Below are 16282 nucleotides of genomic sequence, written 5' to 3' on the forward strand. Positions count from 1 at the left end.
CAACCAAAACATTGTCTTTCTCTTGTCTCGAGTCCATGTGTGGTTCTCCATAACATAAACTAGAACCTACTTTAATGGTGAGGATGAGCACTTGGCACAGCTTCAACCTTCCTTTAGTTTAAACTGGAAGCGAAAGCTGAGAATGCAAGAAAAAAAAAGTTATGCAGCTCTGACTACACTTCTTCAGGATGTATTATGGAAGGTGTAGAGACCTAGAAGCTCAATTATATTTTTCATTAAAAATACTTATGAAAGATCTAGAGAATACTAAGGGGAGTTTAGACAATGTTCAAAGCCAATTGTGCCCAATGAACTAGCAAACAAGCAACTCAATCAGGTCTTGTGATAAGAGCAGCACAAAAAAAACATCCAAATGCGTGAAAAGGAAAGAACTGGACAACTTCTTACCAAGCACAGGGTCAACAGCTTGTTTCGCCAACTTGCGTAGTGCAGCTGCAAAGCTGGAGGTGCGGGTTGCACTAAGTGCCAAGCTGGTGTGGCCTGGCTTCGTTGCAGCTGGTTGTAGGGGAGGTGGCTTCCCACCTGGCGGTGGGAAGCCTGCCATGAAAGAATAAAAACCAAAATGTAGTAGGAGCAGTGGACAAGCAAAAAGGGTATCAAAAGAATTTTCTGGCTGTGCACTGAAAACAGCACACATGAATTACTAAAGTCCAACTGCAGCAACTAGTTTTTGACAGCAGAATTTCTACTACATTCTAAGCTCCTGGCTGGGCCTAAACAATGTGCTGGTGCAAATACTCCACGTGGAACTGTCAGACTCATAGTGCTACATGCGATTTGTACAGGAGTCAATGCCAAAAATCACAGTCAAGAAATGTGCCAAAGTTCCAAACATTTAATTTTGCTAAATACTGAATGGCTTTCTAAACTTGTAACCATTAAATATAAAAGCAAGGCAAAGAGTTTCTCCCGGGGCAGCACATGAGCAATGACAGATGCCATATTGGTGAGCTAAATTTCTGACCGCATGGCGTTCTTTGATGTGTGCTGACATCTCATAGCACGACTACAATTATGCATTTCACCTTCATCAAAATGTGGCCACTGTGGCCAGTATTCAATTGAGTGGCTTTGAAATTGACAGCCAAGCGTCATAACTCCTGAGCCACTGCAGCAGGCAAAACAAGCTATGGTAGAACATCAGGACATCAGCATATGTCCCTTCTGCACACTGCTGACAGCAAATTATGGGTGGGCACACCCTGCTGTGAGCCCCAGGAAGAGAGTTGCGACTAACATGAGCACACACTGCTCGTTTCCCACCAGGATGCATTTACAAGCCGCAGGCAATGCAGCAACTGGCTATGACTTTTGCATGCAGCAATGAGGAGACTAAGCATGTAAATACAATCAAAACCTTTATTGGTGATTTTCATGACCTACAGGGCACATCTCAATTGATTCACTATGGCAGTGTTATGAAGGATTATTTTTGTCTTTCTTGATCAACCTAGGTAGACTTGTACTTGTTTTCAAATTTTCGAGTGACTCATGGACATATGTCGACAGTGGCTACCTCCAATGAGCCAAGCAATCCTTCCTTGCTCAAAGGTGCAAGGAAGGCATGCAATGAATGTAATGCCATAGTGGTAACTTATTTTAGACTGTTTCTATTTGATTTTTACCAACTTCCTATCAGAGTTACTGATTCCTGTGACCCTGAGGACATGAAAGGATGACAAAGGCTGAAAAAGGCTGAAAAAGAACCAGAATGAAATGGAAAAGAAATGAAGTTACAATGCTTTCGCCCTAGCTGGGGATGTAGCAAAGCACCACACCTACACCGCGGCTGTCACAGCTGAGAAAGTCAGACACACAGCTGTTTGCATTATAAACGCACCCATTACCCCCCTGTGCCCTACAATATTTGGTAGCAAACACTGCCAAATACTAACACAGGCCTTTCAAGTATGGGCAAATCAACCTTTTATAAATGGACCTTGTGTATGAAAAGTAATGAGTAGTAACTCTTCTTTATTTTCCTTTTAATTTCGTTTGCCATGCAAGAGGCAAACAGATTTCTCTGGGGTGGTAGTAGCCGTGTGCACCTGTTTCTGCGGCATTTTGAAACTTCATGGCCACCTTTAAATTCAAAACAGCTGAAAGTGATTCTAATCTTCAATGGCCAGCAAGCGCAATTGCTGCTATTGCCCTTGGCGAGTTCCCTTAATGTTTGTGAGTGCAAGGTCACCCAGTGGATAGCTCTTGAGTTTGACACCAGCATACCTGTCTTCTTTTTGAACTCCCTGCCATTCCACTACACATCTGATGGAGGCGCTGGATAAAGATGGAACCCTTTGCCCAGTCATCATCTTTGTTTTCCCAACAGCCCCAGGAGCTGCCTACCTTTAATGACCTACCACATGATGACATAGAAGAATTGTTGGAATTATTTGTAGAAGTGGTTGGGACAGCCAAAGTAGGTTTTGGAGCAGCTCTCGGAGCAGAAAAATATGCTCTCTGGAGTGGTTATAGAGCAGAAAATATGTATTCTGGAGCAGATATATAGCAAAATTATATTCAGTCTGCAGTGATGCCAGCATTTTAGAGCAACTTGGAGTGCAAATCCATAAACATTAATTAACATGGGCTCTAATTATTCTTGAAATATCATTGAGGAGGAGGTTCTTGTTTTGTTGAGCAGCTTCTTTTGTTAGAGGCAACGTTGCTGCTACAGGTTTCTGCATATGCAGCCCGATGTGCTCACTGCCGTTCATTTTTGTTTGCTTTCTCTTAACATTTATAGACGGCTCTGGATCCAACCTACCATCCTCTCTCTCAGCAATGACATGTGACCAGCACATCTGCCAACTGCCAGTGCACCTGAAAACTAGGCTATGTCACGCGGTATCATGACGCGACACATCAGCACTTGGCCATGTCACCAGCCAGAGCATGAACCAACTTGACCATGAAATTCCCTGTGTGGATGGAATGTTGATAACATCATAACATGACCGAGGGCTGACTGGTAGGCAGGGTGTGTGACATCATGAGACCACGTGACACCTCCCTACCAATGGCAATTTGTCATTACACAGTCTGACGGCAGCTTCCCTTATTCTTGGGACTATGCCTGCTTCTTTTGTTAAGGGGAATGTTAATGCTGTTGCATTAAAACGAGCTGTACATTACTACGGTAGTGAATAGATTTTTGGAGACAAGATTAATATAGATGTCAAGTGAAGGTCTCAAATGTACAGTGTACACCTCATTGACAACCATGGAATGTTTGACTGTTTACGGGGATAAGATCAAGGAGTCATATTATGTGCACATGAATGGCGTTTGCAATGAAGAGGCAGGGTTAAATGAAAAAAACAGTTCGACTGCTGCTTTAAGATGCTGTAAAAGCATAAATTACACAGTGGAGCAGTGCTCCTCATCACATGCTATTTTATGCTCATCTGTGAAAGACCCTGGGTTCATATAAAAATAATGTTCTCTCAAGCAGCTGGAAAGTTATAAACATTCTCAAACTTACATGACTACCCTTTTCCCGCTGTACACCACAGCAGATGGAATCAGTGGGAACCGATTTGAAAAATAGCAGCTGGGAACGCAGTTATCCTATTAGCAACTGCTGAATGATGGAAACTGCCTTCCCGAGCATCATTCCACTGAAAGCCCGACCACTAGGAGGATTTCAATGCATACTGTATAACCTATGAGCAGCTTGCAGCAACTCATCTGACTGCCATATAGGTAACAAAAACTAATCAGCATGGTGTTTCTTCAAACAAGGTGCCTTTAGAAGTTTCCAAACATTGTATGTTTAAGCATCCCTGTAGGAACCATTATAATTTTCTAACCACCAGTATCCAGTCTACAAGGACCGGATGCAAAGTATGCAAAACTACAAGAGTGCAAAAACGTCAATGTGCTTCTTTCCATTTTCGGCAGCATTACGCTTGGGGCAAGCTGGTTTTTCGTGGCACTTGGAAATTTTACCACGCATAAAAGACAGGACATGAAAGGGGATACACACAGACCTCTGAGCCTTTTCTTTCATGTCCGGGTGTCTATTGTGTGCGCTAAAATTTCCAAATTTTGATTTTCTTTGGAGTGCTTTTTTGTTTCCATCCCTACAATAATTATGAAGGCTCAGAACCTTTTATGATACACATCGTCCAAATTACTGGAACAAACAAGTCCTATCATTTTTATGTATTGCTGCTAAATTTTGTTTGTTACCTTTTGCTTTCCCAGTCTACCTTTATTTATAACCAGCAATGTGCAGCTTTATAACATTCTCGGTAACAACAGAACAGACTAGCTTTCATTCAAACTGACTGAGCAAAAGGCTACTCTTTCTACAGTGTTCCAGTTTATCATACATGCTTTCAGTAGCTTATTTTTAGCGTTTGCCGCCACCTTTGAAATGAATGCGACCAACAGCAAACTAGCATCCTGAACTTCAATGGCGTGGTTTCAGTTTCTCCAGGTGAAAAAATAAGCACAACTGACAGCGGTGCAACATCATCATCATCATCATCATCAACAACATCATCATCAGCCTGATTATACCCACTGCAGGGCGAAGGCCTCTCCCATATTTCTCCACTTAACCCGGTTCTGTGCTAGCTGCATCCACTTGACCCCTGCGAACTTCTTAATCTCATCCGCCCACCTAACTTTCTGCCGCCCCCTGCTACGCTTTCCTTCCCTTGGAATCCAGTTTGTTACCCTCAGCGACCATCGGTTATCCTCTCTTCGCACTACATGTCCTGCCCATGTCCATTTCTTCTTCTTAATTTCCACTAGAATGTCGGTAACTTGAGTTATTTCTCTGACCCAATCTACACGCTTCCTATCTCTTAATGTTACCCCTACCATTTTTCGTTCCATAGCCCTCTGGGTTGTCCTCAACTTAAGTAGAACTCTCTTGGTTAGCCTCCACGTTTCAGCCCCATAGGTGAGTACAGGCAAGACGCAACTGTTGTATACTTTCCTCTTGAGCGATACCGGTAAGCTGCTAGTCATAATCTGCGAGTGCTTGCCAAATGCGCTCCATCCCAATCTTATTCTTTTTGTTATTTCCTTTTCATGGTCTGGATCTGCGGTTACTACCTGTCCTAAGTAGACATATTCGCCTACTACTTCCAGTATTTCGCTACCTAATGTAAACTGCTGTTCCTTCCCGAGGCTGTTGAACATTACCTTAGTCTTCTGCATATTGATTTTCAAGCCTACCTTTCTACTTTTTCTGTCTAGGTCATCAATCATCATTTGCAGTTCATCCCCTGAGTTGCTTAGCAAAGCAATGTCATCAGCAAATCGCAGATTACTGAGGTATTCTCCATCTACCCTTATCCCTAACTGCTCCCATTCCAAGTCTCTGAATACTTCCTCTAAACAAGCTGTGAATAGTACTGGGGAGATTGTGTCTCCTTGCCTAACACCTTTCTTTATGGGAATTTTGTTACTTTCTTTATGCAGAACTATGGTTGCTGTGCAGCCACTATATATATCTTCCAGCACTTTCACGTACGGCTCGTCTACCCCCTGATTTCGCAATGCCTGCATCACCGCCGAGGTTTCAACTGAGTCAAATGCCTTTTCGTAATCAATGAATGCTATGTATAAGGGCTGGTTATATTCCGAGCATTTTTCTATCACCTGATTGATGGTATGGATGTGATCGATAGTAGAGTACCATTTCCGAAACCCAGCTTGATCCTTTGCTTGATTGCAGTCTAAGGTTGTACTGATTCTATTAGCGATTACCTTAGTAAATACCTTATACGTAACAGACAGTAAGCTGATTGGTCTGCAATTTTTAAGGTCCTTAAAGTAACATTGCATATCAAACACTCAAACACACCGCTTGCAAACCTCACGGGTATGTATCCCAAAAGCTACAAAAAAATCTTGTTAATTCGACCACCGTTAATTTGGAAAGTTAGATAGTTTGAACTAAAAATGCAGTCCCATCCAATGACCATACGAGTATATAGTGTCGGACATCATTTAATTAAGACATGGGAGAACTAACCCTGGTAAATTAAAAAGGGAGTTATATGCCCAGGTATGATGTGCAAAGCCAGCTATCATCTAAACAGACTTCCTGAGCCTTAATGGTAATGTACCAACACACCTCAAGTGTGCATGCTATAGCAGGCATGATAATGATCGGAAGCCCTCAATTGCCAAAGTATAGCTCAGCAACACAGTTTCAGTTCTTCTCTTAAATTCATGTCATTCTGCTGCTGCCATCGGACACGCATAATGGGGACGCTGTTTGGCACATCACTGAAATTTGTTGTATTTGGGATGACGTCATGCCATTATAATGCCTGCGTGTATTTCCCTCGCTAGCATCTGCACGCTTCCTCCATTTTTCGAGTGCACTGAAACTGCACGCTGGTCCTGTGCTGTTAACAGTACATGTACTGAAGCATCTTCAAAACACGACAGGGCCATTTGTGATGAGAACTACTGCATATGTGGTCGCACAGCGAAAAGGGCGCGAAGGCCCTTACGATTATGGAGTAGGTTTGTGGGGTTAAATGTCCCAAAGCGACTCAGGCTATGAAGGACGCCGTAGTGGAGGACTCCGGAAATTTCGACCACCTGGGGTTCTTTAACGTGCACTGACATCACACAGCACATGGGCGCCTTGCTTTTCGCCTCCACCGAAATGCGGCCGCCGAGGCCTGCATTCGATCCTGCATCCTACGATTATGGAGTAACACTTCAACATTCCGACAGTGGCACAAAGCAATGCACTTGACGATACTACAAAAAAGTTGTCATTGTCACTTGGTTTTCATCTCAAATGTAGACAACCATAGTCCAGGTGTCCATTATACAAAACTACTCTGATGACTAATTTCAGCAGCTTTTTTATTTATGCAGAGCCATTCAATAATTCAAAGAATTTTTTTCTAACCCCTTGAAGACCAAATTAACAAGATTTTAATGTATAACAAACGACAGTCCCAGGAATGAGAAATTTGCAGCAAATGCAGAATGGCTATCGCCAAGTCATTACTCAAGGTGGCAACTGCATGTGTTGTAGTCATCAGCTGTTGACTATAAAGCCACGCGTAACGATCAAATAAGTCATCAATTTTTGCCTGTGGGTGCACTTTCAAATGTCTGCTGGACCACCCAGGCCAAAGTTCACACGAGCCTGGCAGGCTCAAATAAACTATAACAAGCCGGAATGAGTCGGGCCACCTTCATGAGACAGGTTGACTCAGCCAGGCCAACTTGGTAAACTGCATGAAAGGCTGCCAAGTCGACGTGCCGGGTCAACAGATAAACAGAAAAGAAATAACTGCTTTTTTGCACTGGAAAGGTGGTGCAAATCCTCTGTCACTGAGTGAGGGTGACTATGCTCCGTATGACGCCCAATTTTATCTGATCGTGTCAGTGCATGAAATGCAGGCAGGGTAGTAGGTGTGGACAGTCCATACTCCAGAACAGCATAAAACAAAGCAACCTTGGTGTCTGCTGAAGGAGGTGCATCAGGCACCCGAAGGTGAAGCCACACTGGAAGTGGCCTTGTCTCTGAAGTCGACCTTTGATAGCGCACAAAATGGGCTATGAGCACATTTTTTGGATGCAGTTTTCATTTTACACCTTGCAGTTTGTCGATTAGTCCTTCTCGACTTTTCCCACGACAATGCCTACCTGCTGCGCTGTCAGTTGAATGCGAATACCAGCAAAGTCTTCAGGAAAGAGGTTTTAGGAAGACGGGCCCTATGCATTTCAACTGGAAGGCACCAGCAGATGACAGGACGCCACTGCCGACGATACGCACAGAGTCTCATCTGCTATGTTCTGCGCTGTCACGTTGCACTAGCATCACCAATGCTGGGCTTCATTGTGACACATGTTTCCACGCTCTAACATAGGCAGAAACCTTCTCGAGGCAGCTGACTGCTGTGTCGAGTTGTGTTCTGATTTAGCCGATGTGAAGATGCAGCTGTACATGGTGGCTATATATGCTGACGTTGTAGGTTTATTTGAGCACCTGCTATATTGTACCACTTACCCAATGAAGGCTATCAAGTACTATTTCATATCTTGCCAAAGTGCTATGTCTGAATAGGCTTTTATTAATCTCTTGCGCTATGTGTTGCTGATGGCCAGCCCGAGAACTTTGTACGCTTCTGTAGCACAGCTGTATAAACGTGACTGCGCAAAGAAAATAGGTTAAAAACAATTGCATCTGGCAGGTAAATGTTGTTATAAAGCAATACACGTTGTCACCAACCACTGACACAAAAAGACATATTGGCTTGCATCATTGGGGCTGCTCGAAGGAGCAGTGTTCGAATTTCTGCTATCGCTTGCGGCATGTTACACGAAAATTCAGCTAAAGAATAACTTAACTTCATTGTCATTTCATTATTGTTCTTTTACAGTTGCAAGGCTAGAAACATAAGAATGCAGGGCGAAATACGGCTGCCTATTTTTCTTGGTTTCTCTGTTATTACACCACGATGATCGCATCTCATGTGTTCACCTTGCTTGTTACTTTGATATAACAGCAGATATTACACAAAGATAATGCTTAAAACTATTCAACTCAAATACATGGCAAACACCCGATTTCCAAGATTTCTGATGGCTTCACTCAAGTTCAACTTAAAAAGCAGGAATGCGGCATCCAGCCTACTCATAGATATCAGTAGCTCAGTATGATCACATCAAAGCACAAACACATCTAAGTGCCCTAAACCAACATGCTGTCATTATAATGCTATTTCTTTCATTGAAAGCACCTTAAAATGACTAAATGCAAAAGAAAAAAAAAAAAAAAACTTTGCTCAAGGCTGTAATTTTTACTTTAAAAAGTTACTATATTATATGTAAGAAGTGCTACAAAAAAATGAAAGAAAATGACTTCCTGAAACTAAAGCCTCCAGGTACTATTGTCTTTTTTTTTTTAATGATTATAGCTTTTAAATCAATGCCACCGGAAAAATGACATCTATGAAAAAGAAGATGGACCCCTTCGCTGGACGCTGACAAACAAGAAGCAGTCTGTGGAATTGCTATGATCGTGTGCTGGTCTTGATTGCCCCGCTCCCTCGCCGACCTCGACGCTGTCCTCGCCGTCTTCTGCACATCAAAGATCTTTATGATCAATGTGGCACAGAGAGGTGCATTGTCGGCATAACAGAACGAGACGGTTCGCAAAACAAGCGGGAAGCGGTGATCAGTTTTACACAGTAAACGGCACCATTTCTCCTACGTTCCCTCATAACGTAGACAGCAATGCTGACACCCAAATGTAGCTTTCTTGAGACATAGTTCACATATTATTTGCATGTCAGTTTTGCTGCACACAGCACAGCGAGGGGCTCATAAATGTTGCTGAATACAGACAATAATCAGCACAGCAATTTCAGCAGTAATATTTTCTCCTCAGCACACCAACAATGTTTGACTCATCTGAGCATTTCGCTTTTCCAGTTAGTTAAAACTCTGATGTTTTAATTATGGTCCCTGAAGAGGAGGTTCAGAAAGTGATCATAAAAGAGTGCATTATGCAGAGGAAATACAACTGAGTGTGCATGCCGTGAACAAGTTCTCAAAAGTGTGCAAGTAATTTGCTAGACATTTTTTAAACATTCCTGCTTTAGCCCCGCGTGGCGTCCCACGGTGCCAGGCGTTCACATGAGCTAAGCCTCCTCTATTTTCCAAGCTCGTTCATTCGCTCCGGCGTTACCGTTCAAGGTTGTTATTTAAAGTCCGGGTTAGGAGCGCCGCTTCGTGAGACGTGCCAAAGCAGACTTTCATCACATCCTCTACATGTGCTCTGAGCTCCAGCCACCCCACAATTTGCAACTAACAGACATAGAGCGATGGGAGATCGCGGTGTCCAGCTCGGACACAGCTGCACAAAAGGAGCTGGTGGGCTGGGCTCTAAGAGTCGCTGAGAGCCACAAGCTCCCGGCCACCCTAGGCGATATCGAGCCGACCCATCAAAACAGTCAATAAGGCTCAAGATTTAATAAACGTTTTCACCCCCACCACCACCACCACCAAAATCTGTGTTCGCCGCGATGAAGCGCATTTCCGCAATGAGGCGCTCGCATCGCAAGACTTCCCGCTTCATGCCTGCGCTTCGTTCTGCGTGGCAATCTTGGCTTGCGATTCTTCTAATGTGTACCGCGCACCTCACTGCGGAGAAGCGCTTCACTCGTTCATCATCGCGGCGAGCACCTTGCCGCTGACGCGAAGCGAGGCGAGACTTCCAGCTGAAACCTCCCACCTACCCACCCACTCGGGCTACCAATAGTCGGTTGGAAAAGGCCATCCGACAGCGCAGCGAAGCGCATCCAATTTCACTTGCGCGCACAGCGCGGCCGCAAAGCGCAGCACCAATACTGGAGGGGCATTTTTCTACTGAGGCGCTTCGCACAAGCGCTTTATTTCGAAGCATGTCATGTTCGCATATTTTGATAGACTCTTTTTAGGCTGGGGTCCGTCTTTAGGAGCGCTCTAGAGCGATACCTCCTCCTTGAAGGGTGTGCATCCGCGACTGCAGCAACGTACGAAGCATTTGTTCCGAGTAGGTGCATAATTAAAGGGACTATGAAATGCTTAAAATGAGATGAAGCAAATCGATCGAGCGATAGGTGCTTCCTCACAAGTCAATGCATCATTCGCTCAGCTAGCTTCATTAACACCGGAGATATCGGCGATTAACAATGGCGCTCCCAGTACCTTTGGTACCGCCTTCTGCAGTTTGAAGTTTTGAACAACGGCGGCTGGTTTCAGATGTGCAAACATGTCATCGTCGTTTTCAGCCAGGAGTGCTTTCATGATGGCCAGCGAGAGGTACCTCTTGCGGTGCATAATGAATGGAATGCATACATGTCATCGGCGAGAGCACGGACTGATGATCGTTACAAAGTGAATATCAGATTACAGGTGAGCACGAATAATTCGTCCACGAATGTTAAGAATTTAGATTAATAGAAGGGTAGTTTAGTGTTTTTTTTGTGCGTGCGTGTGTGCGTGCGTGCGTGCGTGCGTGTGCGTGCGTGCGTGCGTGCGTGCGTGCGTGCGTGCGTGTGTGTGTGTGTGCGTGTGTGTGTGTGTGCGTGTGTGTGTGTGTGTGTGTGTGTGTGTGTGTGTGTGTGTGTGTGTGTGTGTGTGTGTGTGTGTGTGTGTGTGTGTGTGTGTGTGTGTGTGTGTGTGTGTGTGTGTGTGTGTGTGTTTCGAAGTCCTTTCGCACATCATTTAAGAAGTGCCAATGCGTAACGTGCACGTGTGTTTTATCTCGTGTACGCATCGGCTGAGCCAGAATCGGCAGCGCAAAGCATAAGCAAAGCAGCTCGGCACATGCAGTTCGGCAGCGCAGGTTGTCACCGATTTCCACAGCGCAAGGAGCACGCAAGCGGCTACGCTAGAGAGGCAGTGAAACGGCCGATTCCGAAACGCCGTCTGCACTGGCTTCATGCCAAACAATAAAGGCCTAGCGACGACCAGGGAAGCAGCGCACGACCGGAGTGCCGTCGCGGACGGCATCTCTGCGGTAACCTGGTGGCATTCGGTGCTGCACTTAACCGGTGAAAAGTTGTGTACTTTCGCAATGCAGCTGAGCGCAGATCTTTTTTGAAGCACGTTCAATTTAATTATGCCGCACGAATGGTCGATGCTACAAATCGAGATTACGAAAAATAGAGTCGGTACGGTGTTGAATCGGACCAGCTCGTGCTTTTTTCGCACTCTGGCGCTGACGCGCACTTTCAGTCAGACGCCATCACCTTCTCGGTTAATCCGAAGCGCCATGCTCATGGGTTCACGCCCCTGTAGTGCATGCAGCAGCCCGCGAATTTCAAAAAACGCAGTTCTTAAAAATAACAATTCGCTGCCTTTGTTCCAAGGAGTTGAACTTTGGAGGAACAGGATAGTTAAGCGGGCGAGTTGGTGATACATCATTGCGCTGTTTTTTTTTGGATTTGGAGGAACGCCTGGAAGCATTCGTTCTACACATTCAAAGCATTTATCAGTGACTTTTGTAGCCATTTCATACCACATTTAAGCTTTCCTTGCAGTAAACCCAATGCAATATATATATATATATATATATATATATATATATATATATATATATATATATATATATATATATATAAACTCCGCCATAGCTCCATCTGCTGACCTGCCGTGCGTGCAACCACGGATTTGTTGTTGACGATATAAAGTTATTAAACAGCTCTTTAATTTGTCAGACGAGGCAGCCTACCATTGAAGGCTTCTGTGGCGCCGTTTCCATCGCTGCTCGAGCAGACGACGCGGGTCTCTGCGCTCCGAAATTAGGTGATTTAGACAGTAAGCGACATAAAATCTCCCACCCGCTCGAGCTAGGCGTCGAATAACTAGAACAGGAATGCTGCAGAGTTTTGCTGCTGACAGAGAAGGCGAAATTTCTGCGCGCGTGCTGATGGCCCATAGGAACACCCGCAGAACCGGCGGAAAACATGCACGTTGAACTTCTCCTGTGCACGTTAAACTTCCCCAGATGGTCGAAAAAAATTACTCCGTAGCTCACACCTATGACACCTCTTTCTCATTCCGCTTTCACTCCCACCTTCCTCCCTTCCTTTACGGCGCGTTTCAGGTGTCCATGGAGAAAGTGTGACAGATACTGCACGTTTTCTTTCCTGTAAACCCATTTACCCATTGGAGCGGGTTGGCGCGTTAAATTGCTCACAACGGTGGCTGTCACACACGAACTCATTCGAAGTATGGTTGCACAAGAGCGTGCAATAGCATGAGGTTCAGAATCTTTCAGGAAATATGAAAATGATGCTTCGTGAACTTGCACGCTGCTTGAATTTTAGTGCGTAGCGCTACTATTAAAAAATATTCACGGATTTCATCAATGTCGGTCCGAACCCTCTATCTCTCTCCGTGAACTTGGATAGCGAAAGAGAAGGCGGCGATGTGCGCGTCTAGCGACCACGCAGCTGCATGCAACCGATGAGAGCGGCGCGTATCAAAGATGCAGTCGTTGTGGCGTCGCAGCCGTCACAGGGTAGTATTGCACACGCATGTTACATCAGACAGAGCAGTTGCCTGTCGCTCGCGCGCACTCAACTTAGGACCCTGTGGCTACAGTTCTCTACGCCGAAACTCCATTGTGGTGTTCGCGAGTTTCGGTTTCGGCAACGCAAGAGCCTGCCACCAGAGATCCGCTCTGCAGCGCATGCGCCGAGAGCACAGCCTCCTCTCCTGTAAACATACCCGTCACCCGTGTATCCCCTCAGTGTATCTCCTATGAACGAATATACCAGATGCACGTAGCACTGACGACGAGGGAAGTGAAAATCCGCTGAAGAAACGGCTGTCGTCAACAGGCGATGACCTCCTTGCAACTTGCAAGCCCCATCGAGCCTTTCTCGGGGAAGTACTGGCCATCATGGATCTAACGCCTTGGATTCTACTTCGTGGCAAATTCTATCACAGCCAGCGAGAAAAAACGGGCCTTGCTCCTGACTGTGCGGGCCGAAGACATTCGACACCGCACACTGGTGGCACCGAGCCCAGAAGAAGCGTCATACGACGAGGTGGTGGTGGTGAAAAACATTTATTAGATAATATTTACATGAGAGAGAGAGAGAGAGAGAGAGAAAAAAAAAGAGTGGGAAGCAGGCCTTAAGGTCCAGCCTCTTACAAAGTTTAGGAGGGGCCCCTAGTCCGGGACTCCTGTGAGTTCCGCGGCAGCTCGGGCTCTAGCCACGAGAGCACGTTGGCTCTCCAAGGTAGAGCAGCCGAGCAGGGCAGCCTCCCAGCTCTCTCGGGTGGGTGAAGGGAAAGGGGAGTAAGCGGGGTTAGAGGGGCAAGCCCACACCATATGGTACACATCTGAAAATGCGCACCCACAGTGCGGGCATTCGCCATTAAAAGCCGGATTGATATACTGCAGTACTGCCGGGCACAGAACTGTATTGGTGTATAGACGAAGGAGCCAGCGCTCCTCAGTTTTAGTTAGTCCTTTAGCGGGGGGGGGGGGGGGGGTGAAAAAGACAGTGTCGAGTTTTGTACAAGTCAGCAATTTCTTTGTAGGTAATGGCCGGATTGGGTTCCAGTTCCTCAAACGGCGGGAGTTGAGGCGATGCCCGGTGGTTAAGCGCGCGGGCTGAGGCGTCTGCGGCCTCGTTCCCCTCGAGTCCCGCATGTGCTGGGGCCCAGATGACGACACGTGTGTCCGGGCGATCCCGGTACTCGCATCTGCGGAGGATTTCGGCGGCGAGTTGAGAAATGCGCCCTTGCTCTAAATTTCGACAAGCTCCCCGGGAGTCAGTGATGATAACCCTGGAGTCATGCTCTGCAGCGGCCAGCGCTATGGCGACCTCCTCTGCGTGTGTGATGTTTGGGGCGCGGAAAGTGAGTCCCTGAATGTATGTGTTCTGGTGGATGACCGCGGCCGTGTACCACCCTCCATGGTGTGGGCCAGCAGCATCCGTGTAGAGGACTGATAACCCTGATGATAACCCTGGAGTCATGCTCTGCAGCGGCCAGCGCTATGGCGACCTCCTCTGCGTGTGTGATGTTTGGAGCGCGGAAAGTGAGTCCCTGAATGTATGTGTTCTGGTGGATGACCGCGGACGTGTGCCACCCTCCATGGTGTGGGCCAGCAGCATCCGTGTAGAGGACTCCGTGACGAGAGCCGTAGCGCTCTTTTAGGTTCGCCGCACGCGCTATGCGACGCCCCTCGTGAGTCTCCTTTGTCATGTTTTGTGGCAGAGGTCGAACCTTGAGCGCGTAGCGCCAGTCCTCTGGAACTTCGGTTCGTTCCTCTGTTTGCGCATTGTAAGCAATCTGCAGGCGGTCTAGGAGGCGTTTGCCTGCAGGTGATTTGCTTAACCGCAAGTATTGGTTGCTTAAGTGCGCCTCCTGCAACTCTGAAAACGTGTTGGTCATTCCTAGAGCAATGAGCCTTTGATTGGACGTCGTTATGGGGAGGTCGAGGGCGCGCTTATAAATTTTGCGAAGGATCACCTCTACGGCGCTCTCATCGCATTTCCGCAAGTGGAGGTAGGGTGCCGCATAGAGTATCCGGCTGGTCACGAATGCATTGGCCAGCCTCAGGGCGTCTTTGCATCGTAACCCCCCCCCCCCCCCCCCCGCTTGTTAGATACCCGACGGACCATGCGGCCCACCTGGTCTCCAATCTTGCGGAGCTTCTGCAAGGTTGTGCCAATCTTGCGATTGCAATGAATAAAGAGTCCCAACACTCTTATCTCATTTCGTTCAGGGATGGGGCCGCTAGCAAGGGCAAGGGCAATTTTAGTGGTACACTTCGGGTTGGGCCGGAGGTGTACGAATTCTGATTTGGTTGGAGAGCATTCCAGGCCACAGCGACGAGCATATCCGTCCACGATAGTCGCCGCTTGTTGCAGGTTGGCCTCGATCTGCCCTAGCGACCCATGTGTTGCCCAGAGCGTGATGTCGTCGGCATACAGAGCATGCCTGATGCCTGGGACATCATTAAGCAATGGGGGGAGGTGAGCCATGGCGAGGTTAAAGAGGAGGGGAGAGAGGACCGCTCCCTGTGGAGTTCCTCGCGTACCCAAAGGGTAAGGGCCATGCTCCTGGTCTTGGATACGTATATAGGTTTGCCGATCAGTGAGGAACTGTCGGATGTACCTAAACGTATTGTGTCTACAGTTTGTCTGCGACAAATGTGTGAGGATGATGTCGTGGGTTACATTGTCGAAGGCCCCTTTGAGGTCCAAGGCGAGGACCACCTTGTCGCTACTGGGGTATTCGACCGCAGCCAAAACTTCTTTGTGAAGTTGGAGCAGGACGTCCTGCGCGGACCGGTGTGGGCGGAAACCACACATTGTGTCCGCAAAGGCGGGTTTAAGCTCTAGATATTGAGAGAGTCGGTCCCTGACCATGGTTTCCATCAACTTCCCCACACAAGAAGTCAATGAAATGGGTCGAAGGTTTTCGATGTTGATGGTTTTTCCGGGTTTCGGTATGAAGGTGACTAATGCGGTTTTCCAATCCATTGGGAGAGGTGTGCCCCCTTCCCATATGGCGTTGAAATAGTGTAGAAGGCTCAGGTATGCCGAGTCCGGGAGGTTAGCAAGGAGCTCAACCGTCACTCTGACCCGTCCGGGGGCTGTGCCACGTTTCATTTTTGCCAGTGCTGCTTTTAGGTCGTGGAGCTGGAATGGTCTATCCAGCTCCTCATTCTCAGAGCCTGCATATGAGTATGCCGACCCGCGGGATCATACGACGAGACCGTGCAAACCTTGGCTACGCATTACGACCCATGCCC

General features: G+C 46.8%; 1 protein-coding gene across 1 annotated transcript in view; it reads right to left on the bottom strand.

Annotated features, from left to right (window-relative positions):
- LOC146203264 (uncharacterized) overlaps positions 1–16282 on the bottom strand; it is a 173090-nt gene that overhangs the window by 72076 nt on the left and 84732 nt on the right. The window contains exon 3 of the mRNA XM_084588635.1: positions 409–558. Coding sequence (XP_084444761.1) covers positions 409–558 — 150 coding nt within the window. The remainder of the gene's footprint in view (positions 1–408; positions 559–16282) is intronic.

This window comes from Amblyomma maculatum, chromosome 1, assembly GCF_055883805.1.
Source record: "Amblyomma maculatum isolate TAMU_Amacu chromosome 1, ASM5588380v1, whole genome shotgun sequence".
NCBI lineage: Eukaryota > Metazoa > Arthropoda > Arachnida > Ixodida > Ixodidae > Amblyomma > Amblyomma maculatum.